Here is a 26,957-nt window from a genome sequence, read left to right as displayed (position 1 = left end):
TGAGCTCATGCACATTATTCCCCACATTTGCTGAGCGATGAACATTTATGAGCTCACTCTTGCTATAACCCCCTAGGTGAAGAGCAGGTATCGCCGGAGGAGGACTACTACGATGAGTTTGATGAGATACTAGGTGTATACAACTACATTAGTAGTAGTCTCGAAATGCTTTAAACGAGAAATAGCTAGTGTAGAATTTATCTGATATAGAACACTCATATCGATAAAATAGTTTGAACTATTTACTAGAAGGGCACGCAGCCCTTTTTCCAATGCCAAATTGACGACCTATGTATAAAAAAAGAGAAATTTTTTGGATTTGAAGAAAAAATAAAAGGAATTCTATCACTTTTTATTTTCCATTTATTTAGTTTGTTTTTCTTACTGAAATTGAAATTATTAACTAACAGAGCAAACACAAATAAAGAAACAACTTTGCTGACCATGATAGATTTTTATCTAGTTGGAAGAGTCCTCTTAATATTCATCTAGTCTTATATAAGTTTGGATATATAGAAATACAAACAGAAAAGAGAGGATAGAGGATAGGCTCATTACATAAAAAAAATATGGAAATAGCCATAATACATAACAAAAAAGAAAAAAAAGAGCGGGAGAGCCAAATGAATCGAAAGATTCATGTTTGGTTTGGGAAGAGATCATAAAAATTGTAAACTTAATAGCAAGATAATCTACTTTCATTAAAAGATTTATTAGATAATCGAAAACAGAGGATTTTAAGTACTATTCGAAATTCGGAAGAATTGCGTAAAGGGACCCTTGAACAACTCGAAAAAGCTCATATTCGATTACAGAAAGTCGAACTGGAAGCAGATGAGTATCGAATGAATGGATACTCTGAAATAGAATGAGAAAAAGAAAATTTGATTAATGCTACTTCTATTAGTTTGGAACAATTAGAAAAGTCTAAAAACGAAACCCTTTATTTTGAAAAACAAAGGGCGATGAATCAGGTCCGATAACGGGTTTTCCAACAAGCTGTACAAGGAGCTCTAGGAACTCTGAATAGTTGTTTGAATACCGAGTTACATTTCCGTACGATTCGTGCTAATATTGGCATTCTCGGGGCCATAGAATGGAAGAGATAATTCAATTTATTAGGTTTTGAACTTCTACTTTTGTTTAGAATTTAGGCATTATTTTTCCCTTGCTTCCAAAAAAATTAAAGAATTCACCTAGTCAGTTGTTGGCGCCGAGGAAATAAATATCTTAGTCTAATTTATTTGTTATCAGTTATTTTATAAGACATTTTTGTTATGTAATAAAGATTATGACATTCATCTCTATACATTGAGTCATCGTATGTGTGGATCTTTACTTGATTAGCCTAGAATCAATAAATATCTTGCTTGGCGTTGTCTAGAGATATTTTGATTAGCCTGATCATGCATAAGGCAACCCTTGAATCTCTCCTGCCCAATGGATCCCTTCCACGAGGTGAGATTCAGTTTTCTAAGAAAAAGAAAACTCTATGTCATCGCGAACCGTTCGAGTCTAAACGTGGACTGTCCAAAAACACGCAGAGAGGACCAGCTCCTGCAGCAAGGTCACAAACCATCCGCACCTTGTAGAGAGCACCACCAAATAGTTCATTCCAGTGTAGTGTTTATAAAATGGACGTCAACACCCACGAGGCCACGAATCTGTTTCCCATATTCAAGGGTTCGAGGCGCACGCAGCAGCAGGAGCACAACGCCACACTGTCATCGCCAAGCGGACAGCGGACACATCACACCTGTATTGCTACTTGCTAGCAGACACCGGTACTGTCCTCGAGCGCGCGCTTGATCTCTGCCCGCTGCCGGCGCGTGAGCCGCTCCGGGAACGCGACGTCGAACCGGATCCTTAAGTTGCCTCGGCGCCCGGGCTCGCGCGCGATGGGCATGCCTTCGCCAGGCAGCACCAGCTCGTAGCCGGGGCACACCACGGGCGCGTCGTCCTCATCGTCCTCGTCCTCGCCGCCGCCGCCCACGTCGACGGCGAGCTCGCGGCCGTCGAGCGCGGTGAGGACGACGACCGTGCCGCCCAGCGCCTGGGCGAGCGTCACACGGACCTCGGCCAACAGGTCGTTGCCGTCACGCCGGTACACGGGGTGGGGCTTCTCGTCGACCACGAAGACCAGATCGGCGGGGAGCTGGTTCCACTGCTGGTTGCCCTTACCGGCGAACGTGATTTTGGTGCCCTTCTTCCAACCGGGCTTCACCTCGATCCACAAAATCTCGGACTCTGTCTTCGTCTTCCTGCGCTCAATGGCTCAAGATGACACACGTACATATTTGCCTACCTCCTATTGGTGCTACGCATTTTCAGTTTGGTTACCCGCTGGCATCGACCAAGTTCCGGGAGATCCTCATCTTCTTGGTGCCGCCCATGCAGAGCTCTTCCAGGGTGCACGCCAGCCTGCTCTCCACGGGCGGCGGCGGCGGCGCCATTCTCGACGACGCGGCACCACCACCACCACCCTGGGCGCGCCGGAACGCCCTGCCAAACCCGCTGTCCCACTTCGGGGGCGGTGGGGGCTGCCTCCCGCTGCTGGCCGTGCTGCAGTACGTGAACGGCGTGCTCCCGAAGAACTCCGCGAAGATGTCGTCGGTGCCTCCGCCGCCGCCGGGCTGCGGCACATCTCCCCGGAGGCCCTCCTCCCCGTACTGGTCGTACACCGCCCTCTTGTCTGCGTCGCTGAGCACCTAAGATCATCAAATCCAGCCATGCATGTTAAAAAAAAAAGCAAACTCGCATCGGTGAATTTTTGTTCGAAGGGCGGCAGCGGCAGGGGCACGTACGTTGTACGCCTCGGTGATCTCCTTGAACCGGGTCTCGGCCTCTGCCTTGCCGGCGGGGTTCTTATCGGGGTGCCACCGCATGGCCAGCCGCCGGTAGGCCCTGCGGAGGTCGTCATCGATGGCGCTCCGGTCGACGTTGAGGATCTCATAGTAATCCCTTGATCCCATCGTCGTCGGCCCTCCACCGGCGATGGTGATGCATCACAAGAGGCAGACTGCGAACCCAGAACCAAATCCAAGCCGTCGCAGCGATGGTTCACCAGAGGAATTGGGAGATAAAGGAGACCAACGCCAGCGTTAGAGCTCGCCAAAGGAAGAGGAGGCTCCTTAGCTTGAAACTGCAGAACATCAGATCGATGGATCGAATTGAAGGGGGGTCGATTGATGCAAGAGGGATGGAATAGCGTCGTAGTGATGCAATTCTTCTCTTCTAGGCTGTAAAAAAGGATCGTGTTCTCTTCTACGTTCCTATCTGCCTGTTTTCCATTTACCTGCTCTTTATTTGGCCCTGCACGAGGAAGAGGAACGGTACTAGCGGAGAACACGTACAAATATGTGCACGTTTTCCTTAGCTTTCTGGCTTTAATAAAGCAAACAAGAAATTAAACTGAAATGAAAAACCGGATTTCTAACCATCAGCCCGGCTAAATTCTGTGATCTTATTAATCGAAGTAAGTCTTAGGCAATCAGGATGTTGTTTACTTCTTTGTGATTCATGTTAACTCTATTGGTACTTAAAACTAGCTAATTCTAAACCTTATCGATCGTCCTCATTTAAAAATCGACCATTAATGTTGAGAAATTAGGCATTTTCATATTAAACTTCGAATATAAATCATGATCAACAATAAATAGTTTAGGTGTCTGTTTCATAACAAATAACCTAAAACATAATTATATAAATGCAACAGATCTCTACAATAATATATAAACTGAAGTATGAGGTCAAATCAGATGATATGTACCGATTAGACATACTGATAAACGATGCTAGTGGAAGCAGCAGGGTCGATGACAAGATCGTGAGCAGTTACGTGAGGATGCTTCCCAAAAACCTTATTCGCCCTCACCGGTGCAGGATCTCAAAAGCGACGGGTTCTGGGGACCTGCACTCCCAATCACAGATGCACATCAGCGGTCGGGATGAAGAGAACTACGATGACGGCGCAGCTATGAGCGGAGTCAAAATTCTAACTTGTGTTGGGATGGATTTGACGCTCGTTGTAAGGCGACTTATATAGGGTCGTGACCGCAAACCGATAAGCACCTGTGATCCAATCTGCACGTTATCTACAAAACGGTAGACTCGAGCTCTGATAACAACTTAGATCCTTATCGCGGTCGAAGAGGGCTCTAGACTTAACAGCCAAGCAACCATAAAATAAAACGTCAAAAGGAAGTTGCACCACCCGTAAGGTGATGGGCTAGATTTTGGCGGACCATTCACACGTAATATCATGCGCCCGTGCCCTTCACCCCACCCCGCCCAGGCCAAGCCAAGCGAGATGAGAGAGCGCTCGCACGTGTGGTTCTCCACACTCTCTCCCATCATCTATGACTTGGTGAGTGAGTGTAGCCTCCATATTTAAACTAGTTCCACTCCACTTGGACTAGCAGTATGGGACTATTTGTTCCACCATTCCTTAGTCATACCCATACATGGGCTTTTGAGATTTTTCTAGGATTTAATTGAATTTCACAATTGGTCCCAGCCCATAAATCCATCAACCCCCACCATATCTCAAATGTCCATCTGTAGTTTTGCCACTATTCACTATTATTTAATATACTATTGTTTCAGTAGATACTGTTAAGTTGAACTTCCGCCTAGAACTCTAAGCTACACCAACCAACAACTTAGACAATGGACTATACCTTGAATTGCAAGTTTTGTGTTAATGTGTTTTACTCAAAACCATAACCAATACCTGGCTACTAGTAGTCCCCTTCTCGGGTGAAGCATATACGTTGTACTTCAAGGTCTCTTCATGAGTTTACTAGAGATCACCCAGATCTCATAGACTGCGACGTTAAACAGTGTAACTCATGTAGGTGTGTTCTTTCAAAAAATGTTCTGCAGGACAACATCTTTACTAGTAAAAGCCAATAGAAACACGTTAAGGCACAAAGCTAACCTTCCTTACAGCATTTGAGGGTATTGCATCTTTACTTAGAGAAGGTCAAAAGTTACTCTCCTTAGTTCACTAATGGCTTGTTTTTCCCAAGACCTAATTCACGGGATCTCCGATCACATAGACTGGGTTTCCACCACGGCAACTTATATGGGTCTCATACACATCTCCCTCGATGTGATTTCTATCACATTACGTGGTAGTCCCTTTATAAAAGGATCTGCGAGATTTTTATCTATTGAAATATAAGTCACACATATAACTCTGGAATTTCTCAACTTTCTAACAGACTTCAATCGTCTTTTAACATTCTTGATGACTTCCATTATCCTTAGAACTTGTCACTTTACCAATCACAGTCTGATTGTCATAGTTCATAAGGATAGCTGGTATTGGTTTCTCAACCACCAACAAGTCCATCAAGAGTTCGCGCAACTATTCTGCCTCAACGGTTGTTGTGTCAAGTGCAGCGAGCTCGACTTCCATAGTTGACCTTGTCAAGATGGTCTACTTGCTTTATGTTGGAACCGACTGACACGTGGTCAAGTGGGCCCAAGCACTAGGATGTGGGAGAATTCAGGTGCTCAACAAAACAGTAGGCAGAGAACTATAGTGTCTTGTTAAGCATGCCCCACCAATGTACAATGTGGGTGTATTTATAGGTAACCGGGCGGGTGACATGCCCTTCTGAGGACAATTATGCCCCCGGTTACCTGCTACAACCCCAGAATATTCCCCCCCCCACGGGTTCAGTACAGGTCATTACGCTGATGTTAAATACAACTCGATTAAATACACAGAAAACCCTACCCCAGAGAGGGGCTTAAAAGTGGGCTTGAATGGTCAGCAGGACATAGCGTGGGCTCTGCCATCGGACAGTGCGGTCCTCGCCAATGCGTGGCCTCTTCGCTCTGGGCGGGTCTTCGATCCTCGCCAAGGCTGTGCTCGGAAACGTCCTAGCTGGCGGCGTCACCGAGCGAAGTTATGAGGATCCCCCGCTTTAAGTGGTAGGTCCCTTCGCTTCAAAGCCTTCGACGGTTCTTGGACAGAGGCCTCGACTTTGGTAGCGGTCAAAGCACCCTTCGCCTCCTGTGTTTGTGATAGAACTTGTCCAATTTATGTTAAAGAAACTGATCAAGGGGGCGGACGGCCTTCGCTCCAACACTAGCCCCCCGAGGGGTCGGTTCAACTTGGTGAGCTGGTCCCGAAGTCTTTTCTAGGAGATGGCCAAAAATGTTGCCCTCGTCAGATTGAAGTGGTCCCTGTGGGGGTTTGAAATGTGACCGTTGAAAGATGACGTTTTACTGTGGGACTGTTGGTTTCTCAAGACGCTTTTTTGAGTATATAAAAGCCATTCACGGCCACGACGGAAAGACTTTTACCTGCTTGCTTACAGAAACTTTGGCTTCTCCGTCTAAGCAACATGTTGCACGCTTTCTACTTTCTCGCTACTGGTGAACTATCCCGTGTGAAGCAAACCACCCGTCAGGGTGAATTGTCTGTTTGAGTTGAATGGCCTTCGCTATGCCCCATATCCGAAGGAGGGCTCTGTTGAAGCCAGGGATGAATGAGGAAAGAAAAAGGCAGTGACCCGAGTAGATGAAGGCTGCTCGAAGGGGAAAGTTGTGGTTACGACAACGAAGAAGAGAAAAGTTGTTGAGGTGAAAGGTACGATGAAGACATTTGGGGTTTCGAGGGCCTCAAAGGGTTTTGTTGAGGAGTTGGCAGAGACACTGGGGGTGACATCAATTTAAACCTCAGTTGATTGAAACTCTCTTGGCATTCATGAGTCCACTTAAACTCTTTCCCCTTCTCCAATAGTGAGGTCATAGGCTTCGCTATCTTGGAGAATCCTTCAATAAAACGCTAGTAATAACCTACGAGTCCCAGGAAACTCCGGACCTCCGTGGCTGAACTTGGTATCTTCCAACCTACTATCTCCCTTACTTTAACCGAATCCATTGAGATTCCACCATTGGAGATGATATGCCCAAGGAATGGTACTTCATCAAGCCAGAACTCACACTTGCTAAACTTGGCATAGAGTTGATTATCCCTCAGCTTTTGTAATACCAATCGCAGATGTTCCTCATGATCACTATCATTCTTGGAATAAATCAGAATGTCGTCGATGAATACCACGACGAACCTATCAAGATACTCCATGAACACCTTGTTCATCAGATTCATGAAGTAGGCTGGTGCATTAGCTAAGCCAAGTGACATGATCGTGAACTCATATAGACCATATCGGGTAGAGAAAGTCGTCTTGGGAATACCAGATGGCCTAATCTTCATTTGATGATATTCTGATCTGAGATAAATTTTAGAGAATACCCTGGCACCTCTCATCTGATCAAACAAATCTTCAATACGAGGTAAGGGATACTTATTTTTAATTGTGACATCATTAAGTGATCTGTAATCGACACACAGAACCAGTGCTCCCCAAGGTGAGGAACTCGGATGAATGTACCCCGCCTCCTGTAACTCTGTTAGTTGTTTCTTAAGTTCTTTTAATTCTTCCACTGACATCCTCTATGGCCTTTTAGAAATAGGAGTGGTTCCAAGTAAGAGATCAATAACAAACTCAACTTCCCTATCGGTGGCATTCCGGGTAACTCCTCTAGAAAGACATCTAGGAACTCTCTAACAATTTTGATGTGATCTCCCACAAATTTACCATTGATCATGTATACAGCAGGCGTGTTAGATGTGGGTGGTGCAGCTGTGACTTCAAATCTATCCCCGTCGGGACTAGAAAGTTCTATTGTTCCTCTAGCACAATGTATTACTACATTCCACTGTTTCAACCAGTTCATGCCAAGGATTAAGTCTATTGTACTCTGTTCTAGCACTATAGGCATAGCCCAAAACTTTCTTCCCAGAATTGTTATTTCTATTCTATGACTCATATATGTTGCCTCATAAGCCCCTTTAGGTGTAATGACTATCATAGGTCTACGCAGAGCAAGTTAAGGTAAACTATTTGCATGAACATAATGAGCAGATATGAATGAATGTGAAGCTCCAGAATCAAAAAGTATAGTAGCTGGCACGGAATTAATGAAGAACGTACCAATGACGATGTTAGGACCATCCTTAGTAGCTTCAACATTGATCTGATTAACCCTGGCGATGCTATAACCACGGTTGCTGCCTAGAGTCTATGTCTACTTGCCCTGAGAATTACCACAAGCCGGTGTGTTGGGGTTCCTCTTTGGACAAACATTAGCATAGTGACCAACCTCACCACACTTGAAGCATGTGGTGCATGTAGCAGTGCCCTGGCTTGTAGGTCTCGTCGGGGTGCCAGTGGGGGCAGCCTAACGAGTATGTGGAGTCTGCGGTGTCGCATGTGGTGTCTGCTGAGCAGGTCGCTAGTAGGACTGTTACCCTCCTCTAGGACGAGCTGGTGTACCCTAGGGTGGAGCATAGCGAGGGCGGATGCTACTACTCCCCTGACCCTGGGTAATAGCCTTCCTCTTCATCTCGCCCAGCTTAACACATTTGTGTTCAACAGCTATAGCCTTGTCCAGAAGCCTCTGGAAAGATGGGAAGGTGTGAGATACCAGCTGGTTCTAGAGCGGCCCAATGAGTCCCTCCATGGACTGCTCCTGCTTCCTTTCGTCGTCTGCAACCACCTATGGAGCATACCTTGATAGTTGAATGAATTTATCACACTAACTGTCATGTTGCCTTGCTTAAGTGACAAGAATTCCTTCTTTTTAATTTTCATCAAGCCTGCAGGAATATGATAGTTCCTGAATTGTGTAGACAATTCTGCCCAAGTGATAGTATTAGCAGCAGCATGGGCAGCACAGTAGGAGTCCCACCAGTCGGCAGTGGGGCTAGTGAGACGACCCGACGCATAGAGCACCTTCTCTCGATCAGTACATTGAGCAATGTTGAGCATTTTATCCACTGTCTTCAGCCAGTAATCTGCCTGACGAGGATTTGGAGAGCTGGAGAATGTAGGTGGCTTGTGACTCATGAATTCCCGGTGCTTGTCCCGTGGTGGAGCTGCTGGTGGTGGTGGTGCCAGTGGTGGTTGTTGATGTTGTTCTTGTCTCATCTCCTGTTGCATCTCCTGTCGCTCCTGGCGCATCTCCTGATGTTCTTGTCGCATCTGAGCTTGCATATCTGTCATGGTGTTTGCCATTTGCTGCAGCAACTGCATCTGAGCGGTGGGAACTGGATCTGTCCCATCCAGTGGAGGGTTCGGTGGAGGATTCATCTCTGGTTGTGGTTGGTTAATAATCCTCCTACGACGGTTGTTGGCAGGTAGATTGATACCGCCTCCCTTCCTAGTATTGACCATCTAGGTTAGAAACACATGGTAAGATAGAATTGCAGATAAGACGAGTAATTACGAGACATGATCTTTTGGGGGTTTTATTAGCTTAGTAGATTAGTATGTCACCTACTAATACTAATACATTACCTTATGGTGGTACATGCTAGAATGCCCTGCTATACTATTTCAATCAATCAAAGAAGCAAATCAAGCATTTATCATCAGAACAAACATCCAAACACTTTAGATAGACAAAATATATAATTTTTTGTCTTAGGTCTCCTATCTCTTTAGGGAGTCTTAGATGTAGGATTCCAAGGTGTGAAATCCTTCTTGTCTTTCTAGAGTAGAAAATATAAGAATAGTCAGAGTAGAACAGCCAAAGGTGAGACAGGATCAAGAAAAGTATAGAAAGAATCAGAGTAAAGGTAAGTAGGTAAGGGTCTTGTCCAGTTCTATCTAGGTTTCGTCCTACAATCAACATTTCCTCTGATATCACTTCTGTCACACCCGAATTTAAGGGATAAAGCCGGGTGCATCTCATATGTACGCCAAAGAAGAACAACACATATAATGACCAAGTGTATAGAGATAAATTTCACAAATATTATTACATAGTGGAAGTGTCTTATAAAAATAAATGATAATAATAAAGCGAACTAATACTTATTTCTTGGCACCATCAAGCTGACTGGGAGACGCCACCTAGATAAGCTTGTCCTCCTCGTTGTAGACCTCCTCTTGAACTACCTGCACTTCACCTATGGGGGGACTTTATATATTGCAAGAGTGAGCTCACAAAAGGTCATAGCTCAACAAGTTGTGGGGAATAATGTGCATGAACTCACCAAAGGTGGGAGTTCAAGTGTAGTGTAAGGCTAATCAGCAAGTAATAGTTAAAGCTGAGCATTGCTTTTAATAAGTTGGTAAAATTTTATTAGTAGTTACTACATGTAAGTGTATACCAACCCAAAGTAATAGTAGATCAAAAATTAATAATAAACCACAATGCGATGCAAATAAGAAATTAAATTTACTTTCATAAATTAATCATGTGAGTGTCTGAGCTGCTCATGATAGTGAGCACAACTGATATACCAGTTTTACACTCTGCATAGGTTGCACATCTTTACCCACAAGCCATGCTACCCATTTGCCAAGGGGTCTAGAAGTCATATCTACCGAGGAGACAGGGCAGGGTAGCACAAAGAGGCCTTTCCAAAGTTCCTCTAGTTCGAGAAAACCCGCTACGAATTCAGGAAGGAAGCATAGGAATCCCCTGTCCAGAAAGCTAGGCAGTCCGACCCTTTAACCTCCCTATACTCTACAGCGACGCCTTCCCGCTTGCCCCTTTCAGGTAAGGTAATCTCTCCCTAGTTTTCCTAATTACTTGGCCAAGGGTGTCCCATTCCACCCTTGTGGTAGCATTGTTTTCTCGGGTGGTTTTCCATGTTCTAATTAACACAGTAATCCTATCATGAACAATAAATAATCAACAGTAATAATAAAGAATGATCCTGTGTCAAATTTATCTTAACACCCAAAACCACATATAGCAATAGCAGGACTACCCAAAAGTTCAGTGGTGATCAAGGCACAAGATAAAGCAGACTAGGGTGACCTATTGGGTCCCATCAAAATTAAGCCTAAACATGCCAAAGTGATTATAGAGAACATTATTGGGTAAATAAAAGTGGTCAAGGGTATAACTTGCCTTCAACGAGCTCCTACTCAGAATTTTCCACCTGCTGAGTACCCGGGTCCTCGGTTGCTTGCTCGTCTACTCGCAACAATACAAACAAAAATGTTACATGAGAAATTAACATCACACCAAACATTAGAACAGAATGCATGATAGTGTTCTATGCATCGTAATGAGATCATAGGTTTGAGAACTACTAAATTCGGAGTTACGGTTAAAAGTTATGATTTTCCGAAGTTTTAAGTGGTTGATATAGAAATAACTAAGTGCATAAATTCTAATCTATGTTTTATGACAAAACAGGGCTACTAGATGATAAACAATATTATTATTAATTTAATTCAACTGGAATGGGTCAAAAAGGAATTAAGATGAATTAGTTATGCATTTTCTAAGGTTTTAGAATTATTTTGGCAATAAAATCAATTTTCAAACAAGTTTTATTAATACACAATGATTCCTGATCTAAGGACATTATTTCAGAGTTTTCTATGGGGTCTGGTGTAAATTTTGGGACCTATACGTATTATTCTATGTCTCTAGGTGGATGGCGGGTTGATTTACCGAAAACAGAGGGGCTCATATGTAAAAGCGGTCAACCGATGAGGTATGAATGTATATCAGCCGACCGATCCAACGTGGACAACCCAGATTAAATCGGACCCCGCCCGAACTGGTACGCACTGCTAGCCCTTGGTTCACACATCAATGGTCATGATTCAAAATGACCGAGGCCTATGTGTACGCGTCCGATCTCCATCTAATGGCGCGGATCAAACTGCCCCCAACCGGTACGCCTGACCTAATCACCGCCGCGCACACCGATATCTACGGTCTACACGACTTTGCTCCACAGTCTAATCCTGACCATCCTAAACAGATCCAACGGCCCCAACGTCGTCTTCCTTCCCCAGCACAGCCGCGGTGGCGTGATGAAGTCCACGGCGGCGCTCACTCCTGTGTACTCCGAACGGACTCCAGCCCCGCAGTTCGCAGCAAAAGATAGACAAAAACAATACGGATAACTTTGGCGAATAGGATAAGCCTAACCTCAATGATGAAGCGGTAGCGGCGAGGTCGTCCACGGTGCATCGCGATTCCTGCTCTCGCGTGGCTCTCCGACGAGAATTTCCCCCTATCCGGACGACTCCCAGCCCAACCTGAGGTCACGAGCTCCGAGTAGTGCTGGTGAGAACACCCCGACAGCGGCGCCCTGAATCCCTTCACTCTACTCGCACGGCGTTGATGGGGAAAGGGAGAGGAAAGGAGGGGGCTGGCCTTAATATATAGAAGGTGAGGCGTAGCCGGATAGCGACGAGTAGATCTTGGCTAGGCCTTTGGGTCAGCTCGGATTGCGGAAGGTGTGGTTATGGCGGCGCGGTTTCGATTTGGGCGGAAGTGGGGGATGACGCGTGGGTCCCGCGTGGCATTGAACGGGCGCGAGACTGACACAGCTGACATGTGGGGTCAGTAGTGCAGTGGGCGCTCGGTGACTAGCGCGCGGGCCTGGCATGCCAGACAACCATTGACCAAACGCGCACAGACAGTGACTGACCGCGGGGTCCCGCAGGCCAGTGCCGCGGTGCGCGAAATCCGACTGGGACGGGGTGGGCCACAATCGTGCAACAGGAAAAAGGGCCGAAATCAAGGGTTTGGCCCACCCGCATCCCATTTCTCCTTTTCTTTATTCTTTTGAATTTTCTATTTCATTTTGCTTCTCGAATTCACATTTTAAATTCAAATCCAAACCATGGTCCCTCTTTTAGATTACATGCTTCACCCAAAAATATCAACATGAGATGTATCTTCCATTATTTGTTTATTTGTTACAGGAATAACTTAATTCCTCCAATTTAGTATGCAGCAACAAACAAAAAAGAATAAATCACCAAATAATTTGCCAAGGTTCCATAATCCCCAAAACACTTTCATATGCATATATCTATTCATTTATTTTATTATTTTCCACTTATACAAATTTTGGGCTTTACAGGACGCACTGTGGAGGTCGACATCTTTTGCATTGAAGGTGAGTGGCACGTGGGACCACTTTGTTTAGACGACGGGCCCGGTGAGGGCTACATGGTTTACCCTTCGATAGTGGTCTTTCTTTTGTCGTTTGGTTTCGAACTCGGAGCTGGACCCTCCAAAGATCATATGGATTACTCCCCTGAAGGGTTGATCGGTGAAGTCTTCTTACTTAGGTAGTGGTGGGGGTGGTAGGGGTTAGTTTGGATGCTGAGGTGGTGGAGGTGGCAGCACTATAATTTCTTGGTGTTGAAGGCGCCATTGATGTGGAAAGAGGTTGGGGTTTTGATGTTGGGGGTAATAGTGGTGTTCGTTTTGAAATTGATGTTGGTTGTATTGTTGGGGTTGATAGGTGTGAGCGACGACTCTTTGGTTGTCAGCTGGCACGACCCTAGCCATTCGGTCTTTTGTTGCTTTAGTCTCTAGGCAGTCTCTGGTTGGGTATGTTGAGTCTTCGTCGTGGAAAAGACAATAGAATCTTCTCTGTTGTTGTGGTCCCTGACCCCTGTCTCTGACCCTGGCCGCGTTGCCACCGCGACCTTGTTGTGGGGGTAATCTTGACGATGAGGGGGTTATCTCCTAGTTGCTACTGATTTGCAATATTGTGTACCTAGGGCTCAACACGGTCTTGGCGTGCTAAGTCTTGATCCATGTTCTACTAGATTGCGGGGTCTCCTTATGTTTTCACTAAGACTCAACTTTCCTCTAGTGGAGCTCTTCTGACCGGGCATACTTTTCAAAGAGCTGGTACAACTCCTGCAAGTTATTTGGTGGATCCCTTATGCATTGGCTGTATAAAATGCCTACTCGAAGGCCGCTGATTGCATAGTGGATGGCTATATGGTCATCGGCCGAAAGCAACTGTGATTTCAATAAGAGAATCTTTTTTGTAATATTCTCGAAGGGTTTCTTTCTCTTGCTGCCTACAGAGCGAGAGTTCTGCCAGGGCGTCTGTCTCGAGTCTGTAACCTTGAAAATTCAGCAAGAATTTTTCGTGGAGTATCTTACACGAATCAATTGACAATGGTGGCAGTCTTGAGTACCATGTGAGAGCTAGGCTCTCGAGGGATATGATGAATGACTTGGCCATGGTGGTGTCGTCCCCCAGATGATGCGATGACAACTAGGTTGGGTCTGCACTGCCATTGTACTTTGGGTAGGTGCCTGTACTGAAGTTTTGCGTGCAAGGGGAAGCCTGTAGCTGTGGTGCAAGAGGACTTCGTTCATCAAGGCAGCTGGTGCAATTACTGGCATGTGGGGGTGACGAGGGTTTATGTAAAGCGCAGGGTCCCACTGCTAGTGGAGTCCTTGCCCTGCATTTCTGCGATTTGCTATTCCAGCTCTCTAGCTTTCTCCTCTTCTTCTAGGATCATCTGCCTGACTTTGGCTCGCATGTTGATGCATTAGCGCTTGGCCACGAGTATTTCCTTCTGTTTCTACAGGTGATTGTTTTTTATGCGAAGTGCTCATAATTTTAGCTGGTCTTCGGCTGAGATGCCTAGGACCACGCCATCCTCGATGATATCGTGAGCCTTCCGGGGGGTAAAACCTGGCAGAGGGTTTCGAGGGAGGCCTTCAGAGCTGGACTTGCGAACAATACCTTCGAGGATGGGTGGGTTCTCTGTGTGAGGTCGCTTGTTGTTGACTGCTCCATCGTTTTCGGGTGCCTCTTGGGGAACTTCGCCGACAGGGGCTGCCTTGCCTTTCTTCTCGGTGAGGGTTGCCTTCGCCGTGTCATCCAGAGAGGTGGTGGCCTTGAAAGTCGCTTTCTTGGGAGCCATCGCAGGATTGATATGTCGAAGCACGAACAATGGGCACCAAATGTTGGAACCGACTAACACGTGGTCAAGTGGGCCCAAACACTAGGATGTGGGAGAATTCAGGTGCTCAACAAAATAGTAGGCAGGGAACTGTAGCGTCTTGTTAAGCATGTCCCATCAATGTCACACTGGGATCATAAGGTGTTGGAGAAGGTTTGCAGTCAGAGAAGCCAAATCACTTCAAAACCTTTTCAACATAGTGAGATTGTAAGAGAGTAAGCCCACCATCTGCCTTAATCAACTTGATGTTTGGAATCACATCAGCTTCTCTCAGATATTTCATATCAAAACTCTTCGATAGAAAAGACTTGACTTCATTGATCACATCAATGTTTGTGCCAAATATCAATATATCATCAACATATAGGCACAATATAACTCCACCCCCACTATATATATAGCGATAATATACACACATGTCTGCCTCATTAATGGCAAAGCCTACAGACTTTAGAGTCGTATCAAACTTCTAATGCCACTGCTTTGGTGCTTGCTTCAGACCATACAAAGATTTCAATAATTTGCACACCTTGATTTCTTGACCCTTTACTACAAATCCATCAGGTTATTCCATATAGATTTTCTCATCCAGCTCTCCATTAAGGAAAGTTGTCTTCACATCCATCTGATAGACAAGAAGACCATATGAGGCAGCCAAGGATAGTAGTATTCAAATAGTAGTCATTCTAGCAACAGGTGAGTAAGTATCAAAGAAGTATTCTCCTTCTTTCTGAGTATAGCCTTTAGCCACAAGCCTAGCCTTGTACTTCTCTATTGTACCATCAGGCTTGAGCTTCTTTTTAAACACCCACTTACAACCAACGGGTTTACAACCATAGGGTTGATCAGTGACCTCCCACATACCATTTGAAAGAATTGAGTCCATCTCATTCTAAATTGCTCCTTTCCAATCATCTGCATCTGGAGATGCAAATGCTTCCATAATGATAGTAGGAGTGTTGTCCACAAGGTACACAATGAAATCATCACCAAAGGATTTTTCAACCCTTTGTCTCTTGCTCCTTTTAGGAGCATCATTGTCATCCTCCTCTAGGACACTCTCATGTGATTGTTCAAAGATCTCAACAGGTGTATTATGTTATGGAGTTATCTCAAAAGAATATCTAGAATTGATATTAATTTCTTTCATTGGAAATATGTGTTCAAAGAAAGTAGCATCACAAGATTCCATAATAGTATCTGCATACACATCAGGAACTTCAGATTTAACTACTAAAAATCTATAAGTTATGCTACAGGAAGCATAACCTAGAAAGACACAATCCACTATCGTTGGTCCAAGCTTGCGCTTTTTATTAATTGGTACATTGATTTTTGCCATGCACCCCATGTGCGCAAGTAAGAAAGTGATGGTTTTCTTCCAATCCACTTCTCATAAGGGGTTTTCTCTTCTTTTCCCATAGGAATTCTATTTAGAACATGACATGAAGTCAGGACTACCTCCCCCCACCATGCCTTAGATAAACTGCATGTGTCTAACATGACATTCACCAAGTCAGACGATGTATGATTTTTCCTCTCAGCAATCTCGTTTGATTTGGGTAGGGAGGTGTCCTCTCATGAATAATGTCATGTTCTGCACAGAAATCATCAAAGACTTTGGGAAGTATTCATCACCACGATATGACCTAAGACATCTGATCTTTCTCTCTAGTTGATTTTCAACTTTAGCCTTATAGATTTTGAAGTAGTCTAAAACCTCATCTCTAGTTTTTAGCAAGTATAAATAGCAAAATCTAGACGCATCATCAATCAATGTCATGAAGTATATCTTGCCACCTTTTGTCAACACACCATTCATCTCATAGAGATCAGAATTTATGAGCTCTAAAGGTGCCAAGTGTCTCTCCACAGCAGCCTTATGAGGCTTTCGAGGTCGCTTCGACTGCACACAACTATGGCACTTGAACATTTAACTATGGTGATATTCGGTATTAAATTCATGGTAGAAAGCCGAGACATAGAACCAAAACTAATATGACACAAACGAGAATGTCAAATACTCGCAAGGTCATCCACATTAGCGCAAATATGGTTCACAAACTTATTATTGAAATCTAACAAAGAAAAGTGAAACAAGCCTCTGCAGTCATAGCCTCTACCAATAAATTGTTCAGACTTAGATACAACTATTTTATTGGACTCCAGAACTACCTTAAACCCATCTCTACATAGAAGGGTTTCGCTAACGAGATTCTTGTGCATAGAAGGGACATGTTGCACGTTCTTTAGTTGCACGATATTTTCTGAAGTAAACTTCAGATCCAACGTGCCAATGCCATGAATAGAAGCATGTGACCCATTCCTCATTAGGACGGAGGAATCCTAGACACCCTGATAAGAAGAGAACAAATTAATGCCAGAACACACATGAACATTAGCACCAGTATTGAGCCACCAACTAGGTGATTGAAATGCTGAGAAGATGAAAGGTAGATTACAATACCCTTTGTCTCCCTCATTGCTAGCGACCACTGTGTTGATATTGCCCTTTTTGCCACAGTGATCCGCTCGATCAGGACAGTCCTGGGCAAAATGACTCGTCTCACCACATGTGAAACATGTCATTTCAACCTTGTTCTTCTTCTTCTTGAAGTTGGTAGTTTTGTTGGGCTTGCTTGATTTTATCTTTCATTTGCCCTTATTGTGGTTCTTCTGAACCATGTTGGCACTAGAGTGGCCCTTGCCTCCTTTAGAACTCGTGGCCTTATCCCGAGATTTATCCTCAACATCTAGAGGCTATCTCATGTCTCTTATATTTCAGAGATGTGGCGAAGTTCCTCCATGTAGAAGGCAACTTTGCAATAATGCACCCAGCCACAAATCGGTCAGGTAGGACAATCTTAAGGTGGTCGAGCTCCTTGGCAATACACTGTATTTCATGAGCTTGCTCAAAAATAGAGCGATTATCATCCATCTGATAATCATGAAAGCTCTCCATGACATACAGGTCACTGCCAGCATCAGATGCACCATACTTAGTAGTAAGTGCATCCCACAACTCCTTCCCGTCTGTGTGTTGTATATTCGCATCAACCAGACAGTCAACAAGTACGTTAAGAACTGCTCCCATAAAGACAGCATTGGCCTCATCGACTTTTTCTCCTCTTTAGGAGTCAGTCCGCCCTTAGTTTTGCCTTTACTTGCATGAAACACATTCATAGCAGTAAGCCAGAGCATGACTTTGACTTGCCATCTCTTAAATTGCATACCATTGAATTTTTATGGCTTAAGTGCGTCGGCAAAACCAGCCATAGATAAACCAGGAAATTGTCCACAATAAGGTTTTTGGATTGTTGAGAAATTAGATATTTTCTAGATTAAATTCTAAATATAAATTATGACCTAGATGTCTGTTGCACAATAAGTAACCTAACAAGTTACCTAACATCATAATTATATAAATGCAGCACATCTCTACCATAACAGATAAACTGAATTATGAGGTCAAATCAGATGATGCGTACTGATCAGACATAATGGTAGATTACGCTAGTGGAAACATCAGGATCAGCGATGTCGAAGTAGCAGGGTTGACGATGTCGATGTAGAAGGGTCGGCGGCAAGATCGCGAGCAATCATGTGAGGACGCTTACCAAAAACCTTATTCGCCCTCTCTCGATCGCAGATGCACGTCGGCGGTCGAGATGAAGAGAACTACGATGACAACGCAGCTGTGAGTAGAGGTGAAAACCTAACTTGTGTTGAGATGAATTTGGCGCTGGCTGTAAGGTGCCTTATATAGGGTCGTGACCCACGCTTCGATACCGGTTCAGATCCTTATCGCGATCGAATAGGGCTCTAGACTTAACAGCCAAGCAACCAAAAAATAAAACAACAAAAGGAAATTGTGCCCTCGCAAGGCAAGGGGCCGGATTTTGGCAGACCATTCATGTGCATGTCGTGTGCCCAGCACAGCCCAAGTAAACGAGCGCGCGAGTGTGGTTCTCCACTCTCTCCCCTCATCCATGGTTTAGTGAGTATAGCCTCCTTATTTAAACTAGTTCCACTCCACTTGGACTAGCAATATAGGACTATTTATTTTACCATTCCCTAGTCATACACATACATGGGTTTTTCATACTTTTGTAGGATTTAATTGAATTTCACAATTGGGCTTGGCCCATAAATCCAACATAATATTCATCAATAAAAACATGAATATGTAAGTTCAATCATTAGCATTATGGTCCTATTTCTGTAAAATCGCTGAAACCAAACTGAAGTTAATCATAATAGTCTTATATTATTATTAATGACCAAAATCAACCAAACTACAGGTTATTCATAATAATCTTGTATTATTAACGGTCACCAAAATCAGACTAAGGACCTAGATTTTTTACTAGCCTAACATGAAAATTTGCACAAAAAATTGTTTCACGTCGCACCGTTACAGAATGCCATGTTAGCATGCAAGGCCCGATGGTTTCCAACGTGATCCTTCTGTCAACAAAATATTCAGAGCAAGATCAACGCATTCGTCCAAGACAAGGCGTAAAAAGCGATGCATGAGTTCGCACTACGTTCGGGTAAAAGCAGAGAGGAGGTGATCATTTGACAATTGTTCCCAAGAAGGCGAGTTTTATCTGCTCAATGTTTGCAGAGGCATCATATTTACATTCACATTAAACAACAGTCCAATCTGGGAATAAACTGCAGCTGAATTCATCAGGGCTATTTGCGGCGAGGCTAGTTCTCCATAAATATTACAGGTACAAATAAATAATCGTACACAGGTGCAACTTTTCCCCGTTAAACAGTAATCAGCCAAACTTAATGAAGCGTAATAAAGTCCAATTAGCAGGGAAAGGATAATCAGCTAATACATTATGACCACATTCCTACACCATAATCGAAAGAAGCAAGAAAAAACACGAAAGCAGAAGATAAGCTTTACCCACAGCAAACAGGAATTCCTCTGCCACCGGCTCTATACTGTATGACCTGTCAACCCAATGATCCACATCAATCTCGGATAGTGGGTTCACGATAGACCTCGACCGAACGTGCAGGGAGCTCACATCGCAACCGAATGTACAGGGAGCTCACAGGCCAAACAGTTCTGCTCAGCGCAGGTGGCCATTACCATTCGGCTTGAGGTCTGATGATCCAAAAACGCAGTGCCCGTTGCGCTTGGGTGAGTCAGCAGACCCATACGCATGGTGGCCGTTCCGCTTGGGTGAGTCAGTTGAACCGTTTGTGCGGTGGCCATTCTGCTTGGAGGAGTCAGCGGATCCGTTTGTTTGGTGACCATTCTGCTTGATAGAGTCAGGTGATCCATAGCCATAAGGGTTCTTGCTGGCCCAGTTCCATTGGTCGCGGCACATCTCTTCAATACCGTATTTTGCTCTAGAGGAAGACGAAGTTGATCATATAATATACAATAAAGCCATTTTGTCATGATAACATATTATACCTCGATATATGACTTACTTCCAGTTAAGCTCCCTCTCTGCTTTAGTAGTCTCTGAAAACAGAATCTCTGCATCACCTGGGCGTCTTTCACCAAAAATCAGAGGTATTTTCTACAAGGTAGCAAAATTGTCCTTGTAAATCACAACTTAGGAGCATAAACGAAAGCTTATCAAGGCAGTAAACCTAGGTAAGCTGCATTGCAAAATGCTAATAATCATGCAAGGCCTAAATTTTCTTTTATCTTGTATACCTTCCCAGAAGCCTTCTCAAATGCTTTAACAATCTCCAGCACAGATGTACCTCTTCCGGTTCCAAGGTTGTACGCTTCACACCCTGCAAATAGTATCAAATTTTAAAATAAGATTCCAAAGTACAAACACAAATGAATCAAACACCTCGCACATGAGGGAAATAGAAAATATGGACAGATACCCATGTATCCAAAAAGTTTCATTGTAGTGAACATATGCAAATTGCATAAAATAAGCATATCTGTTACGCAAGCTGCAAAAAGTATATTTATCCAAACAGTATTGTGCCTTGTACAAGCCTACCTTTTGTGTTAAACAAACCTAGGGAAACAAAATAAAAATTTGTGGATCTAAAGGGAATACAACACACAGAAGTGTTACCACAATGAAATAAGCATACAAGAAATAGGAAGCTGAGCTAACTCGATTGAGGGTGATGATGTATGTCCAAACCACCCAGATTCAAATCCTCGTCAAAGTGAATTTGGGAGCCTATTATCTTCTTAATTAATGCCACCTAGTTCATCCTAGGTTGGTCTAGTTTTTAAAAAAAGTACACGTGAAATGATGGAAAGAAATTCAAGGATCGGTTGATGTCAAGTGTTAACCTATGCTAGAGTTCTCAAAAAGCTTCTGCAATGCAGCAATATGTCCGTCAGCAAGGTCAACCACATGGATGTAATCTCGGACCTGTAAAAACAATAGCCTGATTAAAGATGGGATGATTCCATGACGCATGTGAATCACAGATGTCACAATGATATCGCTAAATATTTGATTCAAAATCATTAACCCTAAGCAATGTAAAAAATAATTGACTCAAGTAAGAAGCACATGGGTATCATATGTTCTATTGTGCGAGTATCTTCCAAACTTTCAGTCAGATGAATTAAAATGAGAAGATTTTGTAGGTTATAAATCGTTCCAGAATTCAAGTTAAGCTTGTGGCTTACATAGAGAAGGAAATGACAAAGCAATGAATCAATCTTCTTTTTATAAGGGAAATTCAGTACACCCCTAATGTGGTATATTATAAATAATTAAATATAGAATCGGATAGCAACCATACAAAGTGCAGAGGAAAAACTATAGAGATATAAACAGCAGGGTGCCAAAGAAGAGAAAGAAAAAGGTGAAAACTATGCAACATAGCCAATATATGAAATAAAAGTAAATTATAGGAAGTCCTGTGTAGTTAAAGATCAACTTCAACAAGCCGGGTCAATACACTAGGCAGCAAGTCATATAAACAGACCTAGTCAAGTTTTTTAAGGAAGAGATGACAGTTCTCATAACTCTTGTTAGTACTATACCTACCACAGATTATTAAATTTTGACAGAAAATTGACAACAGTTTTATTTGGAATACCCAGCTTCAAATGCATCAGATTAATCAATTTGAATGGTATACCAAAAAAACACAATTAAGCACATCATATGCAACAGAATTACCCCAGTCCCATCTCTTGTTGCATAGTCATTTCCTAAAACTGTTAGAGCTGGCCTCCTACCAACCGCAACTTGCTGAACATAGGGCATAAGATTGTTGGGAATTCCTCGTGGGTCCTCGCCAAGATATCCACTAGGATGAGCACCAACTGGATTGAAGTACCTAAGTAAAATGATCTTCCATTCAGGATCTGAACGGTAGATATCCCGGCAAATATCTTCAACAACGAGCTGCAACCATTTGAAACTTTTCAGTCAACTTAGAGAGCTAACAATCTTCAGCAGGTTTTCACATTGAAAAAGAGGCAGCAGACCTTTGTTTTGCCATATGGATTGTTTGGAGTAAGAGGAAAATTTTCTGTGCAGGGTGAGTTTTTGGGTGATCCATAAACTGCAGCTGATGATGAGAACACCAACTAAAACATTTTAAAACAAAAGGAGATACAACATGTCAGTGCCAGAGTCTCGTATGACAAATCGATTTACCAATCAAAAGCATTACTAATCAAACATATCTTAAAGCAAAAATGAAAAAAATTATACAGTCAATACAATTAATCGGTAGTATCAAAACAGAAAGCAGATACTCATTGTCCAGAGTCCTGGAGATCTTTACCATCCAACTAGCTTCAAACCCCGGTCTCCCGTATACTCAACTTCTCCTCCCCACTCCTGTGGCACCAGCAACACCAGAGCCACCACCCTTCACCATGGTTAGCGCTAACCACTCCCAACATGACATTTCCACCTCCATCCCTGCCGAACTGACATCTATCACCACCTCAGCGGTGAGTACCCTTGCCATACCGCCCACCATCTGCCACCACCATGGTTGTTAGTGCACAACCCCAACCATCCCTATACAACTGCAGGCCACAAAAATCCCCAAACCCTAAACTGTCATCCATCACCACCATGGTTGCCAGTGGCCTTGCACCCCCCCCCCCCCCCCAACACACACACACACACACCATCCACCACCACCGCCGGATACACAACCTCCCCAACCATACCTCTACAACCAGTAGCCACCAAAATCCCTGAATCCCAACCCCAAACAACACAGGGGACATGAAGGTGGCTGTCAGGATGGATGCAGATGCTAGGCCAAGAGGAAGGTGAGGTGAGGAAGGACGGCATCTGAAGATCACTAACCATTAAAACAATGATAGCGCAACTATAGCATGTGAAGATCACTTATACAAGCTCAAGTAGTAATTCTCCGATGTACCGGATGCACAAGAACTAAAACATTAGTCAAAAAATAACCTATAAGCAATCCTATAGTTAAATCAATGTAACAACCTAGCATACAACTGCAGACAAATTCAGAAAAGATGCAGTAGCAACTTGAAGTGCTGAGTCCAGTGAAGTATAGTGGGAAAAAGATAGATACCTTCTTGCAACCGTGAACAGACATAACTTCTAGAAGATTTATCGTGCCAATGACGTTGTTGTCATAATAAAGTAATGGCTTCTGTACGCTTTCACCCACAGCTTTCAATCCAGCGAAGTGAATGACAGCTTCAAATCTGAAGGGGAAATTGCCTAACAATAAAGAAGATGCTATATGCAAAATTGCAAAAGGGCAGACCCAGTGCAAGAGGCTCCCACATGAGTGGGGTTTGAGGAAGGGATAAAAGGCAAGCCTTCCCCCGTAAATGCGGAGAGGCTGCTTTAAACCCACGACCTGGTGAATCAATGAGACAGCTCTCACCACTGCATCTGGCCAGCCCACAGATTTGCAACAACGAAAAGGAATTCATAATGTCGTGAAAGTTGAACAGGGCTAGTACAGCGGAACAGCTGGTGATTCTACCTTGTAGAAGCAAAAACCATTTCCAGTGCTCCCTTGTCACGGAGATCAATCTGCAGAATCAAATAAGGTACTAATGTTAGAGTTTGATTAATGATGTAGTAAAATGGTAGAACACCAAATGCCATCTTGTAACAAGTGAACAACATCAGAGGAGGGTATTTTCTGCCTGCATGAAAAATCAATCAAAGCAGGTAAATACTTGAGCAGTAAATACACTGCATTAGAGCTGAAACAAAGTGGCAAATGTGTTAAGAAGCAACGTATTCTTGACCACTGTTATTAGGTTAATAGTTAACATCAGGGGTGCTCATGTGAGTTTCTCAAGTAAGCAAGCGTACTTTACTATGGACAGGCATAGACACCTACCAAACAAAACATTGAAGTAGGTTGCTCGGCATGCAAATAAAAGTATGATGCTCATCCTCTAAACAAGCCGGGTCCTATTTCAAATGAAAAAATTGCAGGGCTGACAAAAAATAATTTTACTAAATCACAATGCACCATAAAATACTCACTTTGCAAACTGCTGTAGTAGAAACATATTAAAGACTGGGAATATCAAAACAAAATAGAAAGCTCCAAGCATAAACTGGTGAACAGATGCAGTTTTACAGGGCAACTAATGCACACATCACATCCAATAGTAACTGTGTGAATACAGAGAATAGCACAATGAAGTTCTAGTTATGGAAACTGTTTCTGTACATCAAAAAGGAACTTCTAGATCATAAAGCAAAAGTACCTCAATGTAATAAGGAACAAATCTCTACTAGTGACAAATTTGAATTTACACTACTCGTTCCTTGTTTACAAGTTAGAATCACTGATGTTGCACCAGTATTCACAAAGTTTACAATAGTTTGGTTGTTAAAGCACAGTTTCTTCTATTATACCAGATCCTCAGCAAGCATGAAACAATTTAATGTGTGTTTAACATGAAGAAATCCTCCAAATAAGTTGTCACATATTTAAATAACTAAAATCACACTTGTGTCCATCTTTGTAGTTGGTTAGGTCTGAATTGTTGTGTGACCAACACGGCACACAGCCTCCTTCCAAATTTTACTTCTCTAGATTTCTAATTCTAATAAAAGGTAGGCAAACCCTTGTCCATAACCCGCAGTACACAAATAGCCAAGAAACATAACCACATACTATCACTTAATGCATACATAAGTCATTTTTTCTTGAAAAAGAATTTGTAAAACTGTGTTACACAGATGTTCCTCAAAAAAAGTATTACTGGATTTTAAAAATAACAATCTTATTGAATCAATAATATTATAGGAGACAACTGTAAAGAGTAACTTTTAAGGAAACAGCATATTTTCAGCATTTAAGAAAAGAGAAACCAGCAGTAAAGACTAGCTGTCCTCTTGTCTAAATTAGCCAACAACTCTCAGTCCCATAGTGGGCTGATCAACCACAACCCACCCCGAACTAATGCCAATTGTACAAACCTAACAATGCAGGCAAGGATGAACTGAATGAGCTGGCCAAATAATTCAAAGCTACTAACACGCAATGCTGCCAACTGGACATGTGCAGAGCTGAATAATTAGTCTTGAACCACCCTCTGCACTTAACTGCAAACTATGACAGATGGAGCTAAAACTACTTGAATAGAATGCTAACAAGATAGATCTGGGCATCCTATGGCTTACAAGGAACAGACCACAGGCGCTCACATTAGTGATGGATTCATGGATTACAGAAAAAATGCCTTTGAATAGAAACCTCACCATTAAGGTCGACAAAATCAAGCAAATCAAGCAAGTTTGACAACACCACCTTATGAAAATCCTTTCTATCAATAATCAACCAAGTTTTTCGTTTCCATTAAATTCCCATTAACCATCATCAACACTTGGGAATCTTTACGACAAGGTAAATTGGAAGCATTGCTTCCTACTTGTAGTAAAGAAGTTGGAAACAACGTTACCATATATCAATAAATGTGCACCATCGTTTAAAAAAAAGCTTAGTATGCGGACTCAAAATTGTGAAATCTCCTAACAAAACAACGAAAACATAGTTTGGGAAACAATACTACAATGCAGCGTAAAAAAATTCCAATCGCATGTAATCCATGTGAACCAAATTTTGTTAGTTACGCGAAATGTGACGCGGTTGCGAATGATTCCCCAAATAATCACAGCAGTGAGTATAGCTAACTCGAAACACCAAAAGGCAAAGGGAATCAGATTGTGGCATGCCCACACGACACAAAAGGCAGCACAAGAGACGCCTGCCAAATTAGGACCTCAGCATTGTTACAGCTAATCTGGCAATGAAATTATATAGTCCCGAAAATGAAGAATACGGGGGGCAGCATCCCCTGTGGCGCAGCCAATTTAGGCCCGCGACGACACCGCGGAGATCTAGGGGGGCGTCACATTGCGCGGGAGGGAACGGGGGAGAGATCCACGGTGAAGGAGGAGGAGGAGGAGGCGAGGAGTGGCCTCGTCACCTTGTGGAAAGAGAGGTTGCGGGAGTGGTCCCCCGCGAGCGCGGCGACGCGGCGGACGGCCAGCTCGGAGGAGTTGTTGAGGTTGTCGATGACGACGGCGCGGAAGCCCGCGAGGAGGAGCTGCAGCACGGCGTGGCTACCGATGTAGCCCGCCCCGCCCGTGACCAGCACGGTCCTCCCCGCACTCGCGCCGGGCAGCGTCTTCTCCACCGCCATGGCAGCCTAGCGCGCGCAGCTTCCCTCCCGCAACCGCAAGCTGCTACCTACCTCCCCGCCCGCCCGCCGGCACCGGCCTCCGCCTCCTCGACCAGAGCGCGAGCCAAGGGAGGAGGGAGGAGAGGAGGCCCTCTTCCCCGCGGGCGCGCGGATCTGGCCGGGGCCTGGAGGAAGCAGGCGGGGAACGTGGGGAGTGGAAGCGAAGACGATGGAATGGAGGGAGGGGTGGCGACGCGTGCGGGGGCGACCGAGTTTATGCGCGGCTGGAGTTGCGTTGCGTGCAGCTGGGGCGGCGCCGCGGCGGGCCCCGCGCAGCAGCGTGTCCGGCCGGAGGACAGGTTGTCGGTGGTGCCGTGCGGCCTGGTGGCCGGGCACCACTCGCGGGTCGCGCTCAGCGTCGCTGGAAATGGAATGCCCGCTTCGCGCTCGCACCGGATCTTTTGCTTTGGGTTGGAGCTCCGAACCGCATTCTGCCGTGTGCACCTACAACGGCATGGGCGCCAAGCTGGAGGACAAACGCAACGTATGGT

At 44.0% G+C, this 26,957-nt stretch overlaps 2 protein-coding genes across 2 annotated transcripts; both read right to left on the bottom strand.

Annotated features, from left to right (window-relative positions):
- Nucleotides 1–1,569: 1,569 nt before the first annotated feature.
- LOC100193031 (DNAJ heat shock family protein) lies at nucleotides 1,570–3,263 on the bottom strand. The gene is made up of 3 exons (NM_001138199.1): nucleotides 2,805–3,263; nucleotides 2,341–2,708; nucleotides 1,570–2,261 (listed from the first exon to the last, which is right to left on the bottom strand). The coding sequence occupies exons 1-3, from the start codon at nucleotides 2,970–2,972 to the stop codon at nucleotides 1,772–1,774; spliced, it is 1,026 nt and encodes a 341-aa protein (NP_001131671.1). The 5' UTR covers nucleotides 2,973–3,263; the 3' UTR covers nucleotides 1,570–1,771.
- Nucleotides 3,264–19,484: 16,221 nt separating this feature from the next.
- Nucleotides 19,485–26,632, bottom strand: LOC100284107 (uncharacterized). The gene is made up of 9 exons (NM_001157004.2): nucleotides 26,212–26,632; nucleotides 23,742–23,791; nucleotides 23,319–23,454; nucleotides 22,237–22,338; nucleotides 21,926–22,153; nucleotides 21,082–21,163; nucleotides 20,473–20,555; nucleotides 20,241–20,332; nucleotides 19,485–20,156 (listed from the first exon to the last, which is right to left on the bottom strand). Exons 1-9 carry the CDS (start codon nucleotides 26,425–26,427, stop codon nucleotides 19,874–19,876), a joined length of 1,272 nt encoding a protein of 423 aa, NP_001150476.2. The 5' UTR covers nucleotides 26,428–26,632; the 3' UTR covers nucleotides 19,485–19,873.
- Between the last annotated feature and the right edge of the window lie 325 nt (nucleotides 26,633–26,957).

The sequence above is a fragment of the Zea mays genome, chromosome 1 (genome assembly GCF_902167145.1).
Source record: "Zea mays cultivar B73 chromosome 1, Zm-B73-REFERENCE-NAM-5.0, whole genome shotgun sequence".
NCBI classification, from domain to species: domain Eukaryota; kingdom Viridiplantae; phylum Streptophyta; class Magnoliopsida; order Poales; family Poaceae; genus Zea; species Zea mays.
Note: the sequence above shows the minus strand (reverse complement) of the source record. Positions and strands in the feature narration are given on the sequence as shown.